The sequence below is a fragment of the Limanda limanda genome, chromosome 3 (genome assembly GCF_963576545.1).
Source record: "Limanda limanda chromosome 3, fLimLim1.1, whole genome shotgun sequence".
Classification (NCBI taxonomy): domain Eukaryota; kingdom Metazoa; phylum Chordata; class Actinopteri; order Pleuronectiformes; family Pleuronectidae; genus Limanda; species Limanda limanda.
In genome coordinates, this window is record NC_083638.1 from 26,818,534 (window position 1) to 26,834,946 (window position 16,413).

General features: G+C 40.4%; 1 protein-coding gene across 4 annotated transcripts in view; it reads left to right on the forward strand.

Moving 5' to 3' along the window:
- ntrk3b (neurotrophic tyrosine kinase, receptor, type 3b) overlaps nucleotides 1-12,897 on the forward strand; it is a 164,517-nt gene extending 151,620 nt beyond the window's left edge. For all 4 annotated transcript variants that reach the window (XM_061068463.1, XM_061068462.1, XM_061068461.1 and 1 more), the window contains 2 exons: nucleotides 8,987-9,145; nucleotides 12,712-12,897. In XM_061068463.1, the coding sequence (XP_060924446.1) occupies nucleotides 8,987-9,145; nucleotides 12,712-12,897 (345 nt within the window). The remainder of the gene's footprint in view (nucleotides 1-8,986; nucleotides 9,146-12,711) is intronic.
- The last annotated feature ends 3,516 nt before the right edge of the window (nucleotides 12,898-16,413 follow it).

A 16,413-nucleotide genomic window follows, 5' to 3' on the forward strand; every position in this document is an offset into this window, starting at 1 on the left:
TTGTGTAATTTTGTGGACACATACTCAAAACAAACACGAGGCCAAAACAACACTAACACCAAACAGCTACATATCTGAGTTATCCAGTGCTGTCCATGTGTCCACAATGGAACATATTTTCATAAGAATATAAGGACTGAGACAGGGCCTTGACACAGCTGGGCTGGGGTTGGAGGGGACAGCATTGACTGCAATGACAGTAGAGAGAAACAACATTTTGTGATGGTCGCATTTCAAAAAATTGAAGTTGTTAATTTGCACATTTAACTTCTTTTAATTTCACATTCCTATTTTCATCATATATTAAAGTGTGGTTCCTGTAGTTCAGAATTTGGGTCCTTTTCAATGCTAGTTAATTTTACAGATATTTTTTATTTGATACCTTATGCTAGGGTGCATTAAGCTAGATAACAATCAAACACAAAAACGTTTTTTCTCCCAACTACTGCAGTGCAGGTCAGTGACAACTGGTCGGACTATACAGGATAAAACTTTGCTAATTTACCCTGAGGACCTGGTCACAGCTAATTTAGCAGGCAGATACTGCTCAGCTAGAAGATGTTATGGTTTAGTTGACTGTTCTTGTTTGAACAGAACTGAGTTAGTGTTCATTCAGAGGACTGACAGAGAGAGTTTCTTCAGGTTAAGACCCAACATGAAGCCCAGGAACAGTGCCAATTAGGAATTGTTCTGAATTCACATCTGTCTACAATCTCATATTAAATAAGTATGTGGGCAGATATAGTTTATTAATGAGTGTCGGGGTGAAGTGAGATAAAATAACTCACTTATACCCCTGCAGTACCCCACACAAGGAATATTCTTAAGCGGAAAGCCAGTGAAGGATCTTGTCTTTGACACTATGCCAGAGACTCCTGCTGGTCGGTCGTGGCGTCTGTGCAGAACGGGTTGAACCTGGGGGGGCTGAGGTGAACCTCTGACCACATGACCTCACTGACAGGTGAAAAGAAACAGCTGGTGACTCCGTGTGTAGTTACACTCTGCCCAGGCAAACTGCCGAGTCAGCAGTGACACGAAACAAAGGGTGGAAGGAAGTGGCCAGAGAAAAAAAAATTGTGCAAATGTTTAAATAAACCTTGTGAAACTGCTTCATTAAATTACTAGGTGCACGTGTGGGTGCATGTGTCCAACAAAACAAGTCCTGTGGTTACACATAAGACACAAAGAAAATAACTCGTCTTTTTGTGGCAAATGTTTTCCTTCCTTCGAATGGTTCCTTCTATCAAATTGAATTCATTTTCGGAAATTCTAGACATTTGAATAATTTATTGAATAATTTACTGATTCCGCTCACTCACACAAACACATTTACATACTGCAGTAATAGAGTGAGAATAGTTCTTGCAAATCTGTATGTTAGACTAAGACAAACTAGATAAATGGTTTGTAATAGGGACCATGTGTCAGCTGGAATTTGGCGCGTGCATGCGTGTGTGCATGTGTGTGTGTGGCATGATTTTTGTGATGCTGCCGCTGCTTGGTGTGTTGTGTTGTGATAGCATCACCGCCCGCCTACACAGAGGAATATTGACAGAGCCCAGAGATAAGGAGCTCCTAACAGTATTGGACACTTTCCCTGTGTTGAGTGATTATAAATAGCAGCACCCTGCCAAGAGCGCAATCCTCCCATCGCTGACTAGTCGTATTGACGCTTGTTGCCCTCTGGGACTCCAGAGACACTTTGCAGCAGGAGGGAACATGTTCAAGAGAGAGATGAATATTGTCCTAAATCACATCTATCTGCCACGTCCTCCTGCTCCGCCTGCACCGACTACGCTCTTGTGTTGTTTCAAAAGAGACAAAAGCAGATCCCACACAGGCCGACGGCAGCACTGGTGCCTGTAGGTGTCTTATACCACTGCCTCACAATATAACAGGTAATGCTTTCCTGTGGAGTGCTGAATTATGCATGTGTAGGAAGATATAAATGACAGTGAATGCTTCAAAGGTGCCGGCACTTTAAAGGTACAATAAGAGTGAGAGACTGTTTTTACCAAACATCTTTTCACAGGGCCCAGACGCAGGAGCTCATGCTGGAGCTCTCTAAACCTGCAGATCTCAAATATCATTATTAGATGTAATATTTTCTTAAAGCCGATTCACAAGTTTCATTGGTATTCCGTGCCCTCTTAATTACAGGAATGAGAATTACCAGTACAATATGCATCGCAGTAAATTTGACGGCCCTCGACAGCTAACTCTCGTCTGTCAGTTTTCTCATAAAAACCAGTTTGATTTGTCCAATAATCATTAGTTCTATAGAAAGCAGGAGTCCAGGAAAGCCTTCCTCTCTGATTTGTCGTAGTAATTCACAGGATTTATGTAATTCATGGTCAAGTCAGGTTTTGATTGCATAAAAACATTCTGGAAAAGCTGCAGATATGGAGACATGTTCCGGGCTGGTCCTTCAAGACAAGGAGAGAAAAGACGTCATTAAAGCCAAATTATGAAGAACAGCATGTAGGTTCTTGTGGAAGGATTAAATGCAGAGGCTCATAGTTTCCTATTCTTTTGCCAGAGAATATTAAACACTCTTCAGACTTTCCCTCTGGAGGTTTACTTGCAGATTGAGTGTTTTCATTTAGCAATGGCAGGGTTCTGTTCTTCATTTCAGTGAGTGCTGCACGCTCAGAATGTAAAGCAGGACTGTGTTGAGGGAGAGCATGTGTCCAGTTAACCTTATAGAGGGCAGCAACAATTACAAGCTTATCCTCAACATTTGGGTATAAAATGGAAATAGTTTTGAAGCCAACATCTGCTTGTTTTGATTTAGGGACTAATAACTATCAAACATTGCAATAATTTTATAATCTAATGATTCAGTTTCAAGGACTCAGTGTTCTCAGTGGCTCTGCCAGGAGCCCTCTGCTTACCTGCACCGCATTGCTTTGAAGAAAAATGGTCCCCAGGTTTGTTCAGTTTCAAGGATCAAACAGACGCTACGCTGCTACATTATTTATCAAGCAAAAACCCCTGAAAATTGTATGTAGCTCGGTGCTAATGAGTACACAGGCCATATTTATTACTGCTGCAGGAAGGGAAGGAGAAAAAAAAATCTGTTCTGCCTCTCCCCTTGGGTCTTGTTTTTTCTCTCTTAGCCCTACCACTCCTGTCTTACATGATCACTCTGTTATGCAGTAATAAATCTCTGGAATGGAGGAGACGCTGCGTTGACCTCAGAGGACGTCTGTGCCTTCAGTGGGGCCCAGAAAATACTGTCCCTGCATTCTTTTGAGCCAGCTCAACATTTTAGGGAAAAATGTCTAGTCGCCTTGTTGTAGAGTTGGATGACAAGATCGATACCACTTCCATGGCTTTGTGGTGACTGTGAAGCTACTATGTGCAGTTGGTTAGCTTAGCATGACGTAAAGACTGTAAGCAGAGGGAAACAGCCAGCTTCCCTATAGAGAAGATGTGTTAACTTACTGCTAAACTAAACTAATGGGCTGCTGGATTTAGCCCTGTACTAATTAACAGAGTGATATCATCTTCTCATCTAACGATTGGCAAGAGAGCAAATTAACATATTACTCTGGTTTTATTTCTGCATATATAATAGAGTGTTTAATGGTTTTGTTTTTAATAAAAGGGGACCCATGTAGAAAGCTGCTCACTGTTCCAGAAGACAACATTTCACAGCATGACACGGGGCTCCACCGCTAAAGATGTATTATTCACAGGGCAGTTACACAGTCGGCATCAACATGGAGCCGCCTATACACACACAGTAATGTACAAGAGCTAGAGACTGAAAGTGTGGATTGAAAATTGCACGATAGCATTATTGCTGTGTGTTTGTGTGCGTGCGTGTGTGTGTGTGTGTACGTGTGTTTTTAGAAAACATTCAGAAAGTTTCACCACCCACCGGCATGCAGCAGCCAGAGTAGATACCACTTTATCTCCACTTGGCAGCAACGCAGCAGGTATAAACTTAATGGACATCATAGCCTCTAAAACTGAACTTGTGTTCTCTGCTGTTTGAGCTGGGAGAGCAGAGATAGCAGCGTGGTTCGAGCGGGGAGAGAAAGTGTGTATCTAGATGGTTATCGGGGCCCTTTAAGGTGTCTGGGGCCTCCCAGGGCTCCCTGCCGGCCCCAGAGCGCCCGTCGAAGAGCCCAACTGTGCCAGTAATCTATCCTCCTGCCATGCTGCTGTGCTCTCCACGCCGTTAATCCAATCACTCTCCTGCCACGGTGGGACAGGCAGAGCACTAATCCAGTTTACACAGCAACAAAAAAAAGCCCCAGACTCATTCCTCACTCCCCGCAGAGCATTGCCGGCTTCTCGATGTGACATTGAGTGAGAAAGATGAGGATAATTACAAGGGCAATTATTTTATTTTTATTATGTCTTCAGACTTTTTCCCCCCTTTTCCCCCATGCTCCAAGCTAATTGCCATGGCCTTGTCACAAAGACCCAAGGTGATAGCATGCAGCCATTCGGGAAGCAGAGAGTCAGGCGGCTTTAATGCCCCTTCGCCGCAGTTGTAGTTGAATCATTAGCATGCATCTGATGAGGTTTAGGCTTGCGTACAATGGGGAGGGTGGACCTCAGATAAGTCATTTAGGCTAACAGGAACTTAATTAATTCTGTTTAATCTTTAGAAGGCTCCACAGGGGGACAGATTGGTATACAGCCCCTCACCAACTCCTTCACCTCCCTCTCAGCCCACCTAGCCTGGCTCGGCACTGAGGTTTGGCACAACAGGGGCGACTGGTCTCTGCATCAATATTGGCTTAATGTTGTGTACAGTACTAACACGTGTCATGTCTAATGAGAGCAGGTGGTGTATAAAGTCAGTGTTCATTTAGCCATCAGCTTGCAGGGGAACCCCGGTTAATGAGGTTGAAGGTGAGCGCATAAGAGAGAGACGCTGCCAGGCTCCTTCGATGCCACAGAATTCCCTCTGGGACTTTCACTAAATACTGCGCGTGTCTGAGATGTAGAGAAAAGCAGACCTGAATTAAGATTTTATCTGTCCTGCCACTGAGGAAAATCACCAACGGCGTCTTCTGTCTTCCAGGGTGATAGATACTACTGTACTTGCTTAGGATGGGACTCAGTCTGAGAGGGCGCTGACGGGAAAGTGTGTGAAAAACGTTTGGAGTTAAAGGATGTTTCTGCGGTTGAGATTCTTTTAATGTCCCACATGCTCTCGGGTAAATTATAGAAAAGCTGAATTGTGACAAGTGGATCTGGGGATAATGGCACAGGGTTAGGGTTAGGGTTAGGGTTAACCCTAACCCTAAGTCACTTTACAACTTCACAGAGATGCAGTTGCATTGAGCACCTAACCCCTGCTGGGATTCACAGAAGACAGTGGTTGCACTGGGCGGCTCTGAGGTGTGAATGTGTTTAAATGTTTAAATGTAAAGTAGGATTTGGTGAAAAAATAAGCGTGTTCTCAGCAAACCCTCAGGACTTTTAGTTAAAAAAAAGAAGAAATTAAATTAAATTAAAAGAAGTTGAAACACTGCTTAAAAACTAAAAGGAATAAACACAACACTTTGCAAGTTTTATGTAAAAATTCAGAATGAAAAATCCACTAATTAATTATTAACACCATCAAGCACCTAGCAGGATAATGCAAAAACTACTGGACAGATTCCCATGAAACTTGGTGGAACTGACTTCAATTATTGTGCAGATCCAGGAAATATACTTAACTAAACTAAATCAGCCCTGTTTAGAACACAAATATTTATTAGCGTGTCTAAGCTAATGAATTTAAAAGTGGTTTCAGGAGGGGCTTGTTGGGTCTTGGCTTAGGAATGTCCTGTACTGTTATAAGTGCTATTCTTGTTCAAATAGATGAAAGATAAATAAAAAGTGTTTTTAGTGAGGGAGGTCTGGAAGTGAAAAGGAGGTTAATGGAGTGTGAGTTTGATCCACAGTCAGCATATAGGTGTTCTGGTAACTCCAGAGAGAAAACCACTAGAGAAAACCATCTCTAGTGGTCATGTGGACCAATATCGATTTGTGTTTAATGTAAGGAAGGCATATGGCCCCATGATAACACAGTAAACACTCAATGCCACACCCCAGTTATCAATTTGTTCAAGACACTCAAGTCACAGAGGAGCTCCGAAGTCCAAAGTGGCACAAAACACCAAGAAACATAGTGAAGATCCAATATCCACAGGGTATGAAATGTCTTGTGGCTATGCTTTGTGAGATGACAGGGTTCTTTAAAGAACATTTGCCTTGTGGAATAAGGTTTATGAAGAAAATACGACTTCTAGGTCCTGTCATTGGTTTTCTGAGATTTGTAGTAACACCAGCACCTCATAGTTATTTAAAGCTCCTCTTTTCAGAGTACACATTTCAGATGACCATGGGCTGACTCCTGCATGCCACGGTGTGCACTGTGGTGAATATTGAGTTGTTATTTCTTTCATGTCCTAACTTTGTCAAGTCAGTGGTTTTAAAGACATCATCATAAAGCGACATGACTGGAATGTTGTGTGACTGTAGCGCAAACAGTGACAAGCACATAGTCAGCAAACTGATCCAAAAATGTCACATACACAATGATATTGATCCAAAGTTTGCCAACTATAGCCATAAGCTGATGTTAGCATAAAAGTGTTTCTTTTAAAATCTGCACATTATGCTTTTACAGTTTTTCTTTGAGTATGTAAAAGGTCTTTCAATTTAAAAAGACCATCGTCATCCGTGGGTGTGACATCATGATGCCCCACATTTTTATATTGCACGTTACAGCGACTTGCCTTGCACACTTCCTGACAAAGCAAAGGTAGAGGCCGACACTTCCTACTTGTGCTGGAAGTGGTTGACCAGTCACAACAGAGTGGGCCAGCTGGCCAATCAAAGCAGACCAGGTTATATCAAGCAGGGAGCCTTAAAGAGACAGGAGCTGAAATCAAATGTTTCAGACAGAGGCTGAAAAGAGGAGCTGCAGGAATGGATGATATGTAGGAAAGTGACGTGTCTACTGAATATTAGAGCATGAAAACCTTATCGTGTTATAACCCAAATTAAAATGATCACGTAAAATATGAGCATAATACATCTCCTTTAAGTTGTGATGGTGCCACCTAGATAAATTCAGATTTGCTGTCACAAGTAAAGTCCAGGGCATCAGACAGGACAAGTACAAAGAAACAAAGGCCTCATACTCAACAACTAGTTTTAGTGAAGGGACAAACAGGAGAAGGTTTTTATAAATGCCAGGAAGGAGCAAATCTCCTTTTTCATTAAAACATCCAGAATTTGAATCTTCTGCATCAAGCTGACACAACGAGACTGTCTTTGACTTTCAAAGGAACATTTTAAATGAGTGCACTATGCAACTAGGAGGTAATTAGTATGATTTTAGTGGGGGGGGGTGAAATCGATTTTTTTGAAATGCCTCCCAGCTGAAGACACACAGATGTTGGAGCTGGTTAATTGATTTGGGGGAAGAGTTATGATTGAATGAATGAGATTATTGTTTTGTAACCCAGAAGTGCAGCCACAGGCCAAGAGAGCGTCCTCCTAATCATGATGTCAGTGCCTAGGGTGTGGGACTGCATTTGGTTTGGTTTCTACCTAATGTATCGAGAATGAGCACGTATGTATAGATGGAATGAAAACATATTGAGATTAGCTTATAGCAATGTGAAAGAGTGAACTAGATGACATATAAGTGATGACAACAGGGAGTGATAGGAAAACAAATGCCATACTATAGGTGGTGTCTTGCGTTAAATGTATCACATTCATATGAAAAATATATTTTTGTTTGTTTGTTTACAGCCTGCCTTGTATTAGATTGCATACTGTGTTTCAATTCTGATTATCTGTTTATGAAATTTCAATGTATTTGCTTTTTTTATTGTAGTATTAAATTTGTTCAATTTTTTTTGTTTATTTGTATTTTTACATATACAGTTTATACTGTACAGTCTCTGTTCTATAACAGATGGTTGTATATTGTTTATGAAGATTTTAAAGTTGAACAGATGAAGGTTAAATGAAGATGTTCTCTTCTAAAATTGGTACAGCGACAGTTGGCAGAGACAAGTGGAAGCTTCCTGTGTCTCTAGCACCAGCAGACTCCACATCAAATCACAGTAGCATGTTAATAACATGATATGTCAATAGTGAACTTTGACTCCTGAGCTTCATTATCACTTTAATTAAGACTGTGAGGCTCCTGAGCTGAAACTTGCAATACTTTGCTGCTCTTTCCGACATCAGTCATGTCCAGCTGATCAGCGCCACTGACGTGAATGGGAAATAGATGTAATAGATTTTAAAACAATGTCTGCTAATGGAAGCTGAGAGCAAGGAAGATTAATGGCTGATTGTTTAATTGATTAATATCCAGCCTCATTGGGTTTACAGTGAAGGGACTTCATTTCATGTTCTGCTGGTTTGCAGACTTTAAAGAGCTTCCTGTTGAGATCTCCGGTGCCTCGGCTGCTACCTCACTTAGTGCAAACATGCTTTTGAATGCACAAGGTGAGCGGTAAAAACAGAAATCAGGCATTCACATTAGCAGCTACTTGAACTCTTTTACCATGATAATGCATGTGAGCATACAGTCTATTGAGCTGTTTCCTTAACCCCTTCTCTGAAGGCGTCCTACATTAAAACTAATTAGAATATATTCGATTCCATGCTCTGAAAGCTTTTGATCCTCCTCTGATGCCTGATACGTCTGCAGAGAAGCGACCACAGATTGCTGTTTTCATCAAGAACAAAGGGACGCTTTAATTCCATAACCTGAGGAATTTCACATCCCATGATTCAATACACACAGAGCGGGTAGATAAGTCAGCGTTTTCCTGTGTCGCATAAGTGTCTCCATTCAGCAGCGCAGCATACATTTATGAAACGCTAAGCCTATTGTATCAGTTACATATGAGGACAGTTAATCCCCAGACGCCTGGGAGTTGTGTTGATGACTACATTTCCTAATCTGTGTTTTGAACTCCATCCTCTCTTCTCTCATCCTCAGGTTGGAGGACACACCATGCTACCTATCCGCTGGATGCCTCCAGAGAGCATCATGTACCGGAAATTCTCCACGGAAAGCGACGTCTGGAGCTTTGGAGTCATTCTGTGGGAGATCTTTACTTATGGGAAGCAGCCTTGGTTTCAGCTGGGTAACAACGAGGTACAAAGAGCCTGAAGCATGTTGTTCATAAACATTATACATATATGAAAGGCTGTGCTGCAGGCCGTCAGGCACATAGTGAAAAGTATGGCTCCTGATTATCCACTGCGAAATACTGTAATCTTATTTTCCATTTCGAAAATTTCAAGTAAAGGTGTTTATAGCAAACACCTACAGACGGTATATTTAACCTTGCCTTATTAAAGAATGAAAGAAGTAGGATGTAACTGAGCAGATTGGTCCTCCCTCATTGAGCAGCTGGGGTGAGGAAATACTCCCCCTTGCTTCAGCAGAATTTAAAGCACAAGCTTTTAATCTTAGATTTCAACGAATGTTTCCATTTTGGATCTCCTACCACCATCGTGGTGTTTCTCTTCCCTCTCTGAAGCTCATGCTGGTCCTACGAGGTGATAAACTGCTTCCGCTTAGCCTTCAGACAAGATGCTGTGTTACATAACCGCCATGATTGGTTTGTTTTTTTCATTGGAGGCTCTGCTTTGAATCAATACAATTTAATTAGGATTACTCTTGTAACGCGGGCATATTGAGAAAATTAAATTGACCTAAAAGAATTACCTGGCATGTGGCACACGCAGCATTTTTGCGTATTTCAATTGAAACATCAATATGTTTACGGGCACGACACAAATTAACATTTCCACATTTATATGAATCGTGACGACGAGGAGTTTTGGGACAATTTAAATTAAACCTTGCTGATGAAGTGACTTTACTAAAATGTTATGAAGCTGTTAACAGTACTTTGTCAGAAGGGTAGATTCACAGTCTGTTTATCCAATGTCAGTTTGTCTTCAGGTTGCTTTAGATTGGAATATTGTGCTTATTATCATCATGTTACTAAGTTACACATTACTCTAAGCATTATAAAAAGGCATCTGTGACGATCAAAAATTATTACGTGGAAACTGTCAAAGCAAACAAGCCAGTTCTCCTCCAGGCTCTGTCCCCACATTCTCCTTCACAGACTCAAACCAACAACACCTCACTAGATTTCACTTTAGGTTCCAAAGATATAAGATGGGTGAATTATGGGGGAAACCTGTTTAAAATGACGTGCTAGACATGGAGAACATAACAGCCCAGCCGTAAAAACGTAGAGTGGAGGTTTGTTTCTTTCACTTTGAGCTGGAACAAGCTGATACAGAATATATACGTGACACGGGGAGAAAGGTAGAGAAAGATAAAATGTAATAATCTCAAAGCCGTTCAGAGGAAACAAGGAGAGAAAGCTATATGGCACAGTATATGTTCACATATTGTATTTGTAGTCGTAGTAAAAGATGTTGGATCTCCTGCCCGGGCTTCTCAGTCACAGCGGATCACATTCCAGTCTGTCACATGTGCCTGCAGCTCAGTGCTGGGCGTCCATCTGAGCTGTTGTTAAGTGAGAGGCCTGGAGTCGAGCTGTGTTTTGTGATCGTATGACGAGGGTGACAATTCACGACCTTGTCTTTCTTTTCCCTTGACTATCTACAACAGTAATGATATTTTAAGTTTTAAAGACATTTCATACACATACAACTTGATCGTGCACCCTCAAGCTATCAGCACTTCTGGTCTTAAAATCCTCGCTGGTCAACGTTCACACAATCAGTAGCTTAGATTTATACTTGCACCAATTCATCCAGTGGTTACCATTTTGATGTCAGTCTTTCAACTACGTGTTTCCATGATCACATTCAGCAGACGTCACACAAAATATGGTGTCTATATGGACACAGCAGAAACTGAAATGAGCCATACTGGTTTAAAATCAAGTAGTGCAATCCTAATAATCAGTTTGAGGTCCTGGAGACACAGACGTAATTTTTTGTGTTTCAAAAGTAAGCTACAGAAAATAATACCTTTTAGTCTCGCAGACCTCATCTGTTTTCAAATACTCCATATATGTGTTTGGTGATCACAGTATTTTTTACTATGTTGAAGCAGGGAGTAAGAACGTTCCAGGGTCTAACTGTATCACTAGTAGTATCTGTGAATGACAAAGAAAAGCAAATAGTAACATATAATATAAAGCAAGCTGTATATTTGGTCTAATTTATTATTATTATTATTATTATTGTCACCATCATCAAATGTGCCAAAGGATAATGCCAATATCTCTCAATTTTAGTTTGAATTTATGAATGAAAAAAGTTTATTTTACATTATCATTATTATTATATACAAGTGTGAGGCCAAGAAAAAGAAAAACTAAAGCCTACGTCAACAAAGACAAATCTAAAGAGAAAACTCTACAGATCATGACGTATATGGACCAACGTTACATGCTGAATGAGTTAGTGCAATGATTGGAAATGCTCATTATTTGTTTTAATCTCAACCCTGCGTCAGCACCTTTTAATATGATGACTGACCGGAAATTGAAGGTAGTGTCAGAGAAGTAATTATAATTGTGCAACACTGTAATAGAAAGTGCAGGAAAATAAATTGCCCACATAATCTATAACCACAGCCCTGTCACCTGGTGAGTTGTGAAATGATCAGAAAAGTTTTCCCGCAGCTAACAAAATCAGTGCTGCATTAAAAGACCTTGATTTCCTCGCAAGTCGTGTTTGTTCCCGGAGTCACCTGAGCATATTGTCGGCTGCAGCCTTCATCATTGTTCAGATATAATGTTTTATGACCTGTGAATTTATGCAAAGAGCCTCCAGGTTACTTTGCAAGAGTTGATCCTCTATCAGCTCAGTCTGTCTTTATGACTGACTAAATAATAATAATAAACAATTGAACAAAAGAGTAGGTGGTTTACCTTGGTAAAGAGACGAAAAACAATGATTCCTCAGAGGTTTGTTCAAATATTTGGTGTAGTCTCAGTTTGTTTGAGTCTTTGAGTGTAAACCACAGTAAAGTCATGTTTATTTAAACACAGATTAGGTTTGTTGTACAGTCTTTCCAGAAATTAGGCTTCAGATAGCAACCGATATGCTTTGTTCTGTCTGTGAATTGTTGTGCTGCTAGATCACAAGAGCATGAAATAGCCATGCACCATAGTTTGTTTTTTATTTTCAGTTGACTTTGTAATTATTGTACACCCTAAAAAATAGTTCTGTCTATACTGCCTACATTGATTTGTTGTATACACAACATTTTTAATTTTTTTCCGTGCATTTTTTATGCAGCCATTGTCCTTACAAACAAATAGACGCATGTCCATTCTTCTAAGAGACCTTGGCTTGTAAACGACACAAGTCATGCAGTCAAACTGTCACAGCAGCAGTGAGTTACTTAGCTGATAAGTGCTCAAGTCCCACAAAAAAAAGATCAATTACCTTATTTAAAACATCTCAAGCCTCCATCCTCACATATATTCGCTGTTATTATTATTTTTTGTTGTGGTACAGGGAGAAAAAATCTTGTCGTGCCTTAACATTGCACAGATTTAAGACTGAATGCATTCTGTTTATTTCTTTCATCTCAGTTTCATTAGTTCAAAGCTCAGAGGACAGTCTCCTCAGTGTCACTGCTTTCTCATTATGAGCAAACCAAAGCAATCAGTGAGTGAAAATCGTCTGTCTCACTCCACTGCCCTCTCTCCTCTGCAGGTTATTGAGTGCATAACCCAGGGTCGGGTTCTGGATAGGGCACGGATTTGTCCTAAGGAGGTGTATGACATCATGCTGGGCTGCTGGCAGAGGGAACCGCAGCAGCGACTGAACATTAAGGACATTCAGAAGGTCCTGTTCGCCATGGGAAAAGCCACGCCGGTCTACCTGGACATCCTGGGCTAGCAGCAGCCGCGGATGGCCCGTTCCTCGCCAGACAGACAGATGGACAGAGACATACGGACAGACCGACACACACGAACCCAGGAATAACCAAACCAACCTGCTCCACTGTCGAAAAAAACATCTACAATGTTTGGGAAGGACTTAAGTGCCTGCAACACTTTTGGATATAGTGGATAAAACGTATTCAAAAAAATAACAAAAAAAAACACGCACTTTTACATTTTGTTTACTTGCGTATAAGATGTACAGGTTTGAAGAAAACTTTTTTTCCCCTCAAAAAACTGCAAAAACACACAAAAATGGAGACAAAAAGGGAAGCAATGTAGACTGGCAATAGGAAAATGGCCACAGTTTGATTCTACTATAGAGAGAACACATCAGAGTTAAAATCTATCCTGGGTTTGGTTTTATGAATATATATATAGAAATATTACATATATTTTATATTTATTTCTTTTTGTCAAGGTGTTGGAGGTTCTATCATGTTTGTTGCTAAGGGCTCGGCCCTGTCCGAAGACGCCACTGACCAACTATTGGCAGGGACTTGATGATGGAAGCCTTACTTGCACTCTGATTGGCCGGCTGAGCTTTTAATGGGAACTCTGCTTCTGTGGATTTACACTGGATGGTTTAAAAAAAAGGAGCACTCCGTAAAGGACCTACCCAATCAGACAACTGACAAATCTATTTTAATTTAAATATAATGTACATATTGTAAAATTCTATGTGTCAAAATTATGTTAACTTATTTTTTCGGACGTTATTTTAGTTCTTTTTCTGACTGTGATCTGGGTGGCTAAAGTTTAAAGCTATGGTAATTGTTTTCATCTTAAACTAGAGGAGATTTCTCTCGGCAGTTACCTGTGTCAGTGCTGGTAAGTTGTCGTACGTGCTGAAGGTGAATAGATTTTGAAAAGCCCACTGACGCTGAATCACAGACTTTGGAGAACAGGGACGACTTGGAGCCATGGTTCAACACGACACTTTTCCAAAGAGGTTTGGAAACCTCATGCTCACTTTTTCCAGTTCATTTACACCACAGCCCACAACACATACACACGCTTTGAGAAACTATCCTGTCATTTTTCAGGCTTTATGATATAAAACTGCTTTTCCACTCTAAAGAAAACATTTTTGTAACTGAGATTATAAATCATTTGTGAGGCACAGGTGTGCGCCCTGCATACACAGGCTACGGAAATCTGTAAGGGAAAGAAAAGGTTCGACATTTTGTGAAAATGCAATTATTTACTCTCTCCCTGAGAGTTGGATACTGCTCCTATAATCTGTCAGCTCAATATGAAGCTACAGCCAGGAGTTAGCTTACCTTCGCATAAAGGCTGGGAAACAGCTCGTCTGGCTCCTTTCAAAGGGAAGAAAATCTGCCTACCACCACCTCTAAAGCACCTTTAACATCAGCAGGTTGAGAGAGCTGAGGGGAAATCACAGTTTCCAGGCTCTGATCCAGAAGTAAGAAGACATATTTCAAATGTACACCCATTTATGATAAGGCACATGACCTGTATTTGAACAGAGCCTCAACCCCAACAGCATTTCCCAAAAGTCCATGGGTGAGTTGAGTAGCCTCAGCTGGTGAATAAAATTGATAGGGTTGAAATCATGGTTTTGTTGAAATTACAAAGGCTTGAACTTCTAACAGCCACGGCTGGGGTAGACAATGATTTATCTATAGACAGTTACCACAGGCTTCATTGTGTTTTTCAGAAAGACAGAAACTAGATTGAGTTAGAGAAACTAATGGAACAGAGGTTAGCTCGAACATAGTCCCGCCTCGCCAGACCTATTTTCACAGTGCTGACACAGCACTGTGAAAATAGGTCTGGGCCGTACCATTATCATTCTGCTCTTGGGGGAAACAACAGTCATAATCACAAGTGTCTTGGGTGCTGCTGAGCCCAGGATGCAGTGACAGTGTCCCTGAAAAATAGTGTGAGGAAGGAGAGTTTGTTCTTGTGGAACATTTCCACACAAAGAAAAACACACACAAAAGTGAATGTTGTCTGCGCAATTGGACAATCCAAATATTCAGGAAACTAGCTAAAAACCTATAGGGCATTTTCAGCTTATAGGTTGTTTGCTTGAATGTTGAGGTTGTTTCCTATAGTGAATTGGATTTTGACATTGGTAACAGATTGAGAAAAGAAAATAAAGAAGAATGCTGCGTGAGAAAGTGGTTTATATCCAGTGTCAATGGGTTGAGTCAGACTAGCCCTGATATGATTGGTACTTAGGCTCAGCTCTCTATATTCTGTTTGTTTAACCTACAACAACCTAAATGTAAAAAGTTTTAAAAGTATCAATGTCACCACAAGGCTGCCAACTTTCTCCCTAAATAAATAAGATGTAAACCAGTGAGTTTTAGCCATGCTAACAGGCTAATGATAGCATTCGGACAGAGGCAGGTTTACTGTCCCCTTGTTTCCAGTCTGTGCCCAGTTAAGCAGTTATTAGGAATTCCTATTTACCCCACAGCCATTAGACTAGTGCTGTTTTTCGCATTGAACTTTTGGCGTCAAAACTAAATAATGTATTTTCCATAATGTTGAACTATTGCTTGACGGGTTTTCGTCAGTATCCTGCCAATTCACAATCCATGAAAAGAAAAACAAAGGCTTCATCCCTCACATTTCATTTCAAACAACTAAATGAAAACATTACTTTATTTTATTACCCTAATAATCTTTATTAACTGTACGTGACTCACATTCACTCGGTTTCTTCCTTGCACTCGTGGCCTTTGCATGTTTAGCGATGATGAGGTTTCACGCCCATCCTTTGCTTTGATAAAAACCTCTCCTGTTAAACCAGAGAGGCGCCACTGAAGCAGGTAGATACTTTTGTTAATTTATGGACGGTACATCAAATATAATCATTACTGAAGTGGATCAGCTAATTGTGTTGCTGTGCGTATTCCATATTTTCTGAACTGGAAAACATGAAGAGTTTTGTTCCAAAATGTGACAGAAAAGCATGACCCCCCCAAAAAAAGCTTAACTGGAAAAAAAAGATTATCCAAAAAGTAAAACCAAATGTTATTAGTTTCAACAAACCATTGGTCATTAAGTGCTCCGTCAACAAAATTAGTTAATTTTTACAGAGGGGATCTTATAGATTTCTTTGACATGAATGACAAACCTCAGGCAAAATATTTTATGATGTATCTGGATATCTAATGTTTTGAAGTGGAACTCTTCACATCTCTTCCCTATTATCTTGACATGGATTCTCACAGTATCACAGTGTTGTCTCTGTTCCCCCTTGGGACTATGTAAATCATTAATGAGCATTCAGTTATTTCAAGTGTTTTATATGAAAGGCAGGATCAAATCCAATGAGTTACCCAAAGCATTGAGTTTTTGTGTATTCTCTTGTGGTAAAGATAAATGCTTAAAGACATTATGACACAGACTGTGAGCAGTTGCAGGGTATTGTAATCCTTTCATGGTGAGTTGAATATTGTTTAGAACATTCTTTCTTTTTTTCTTTCTTGGATGA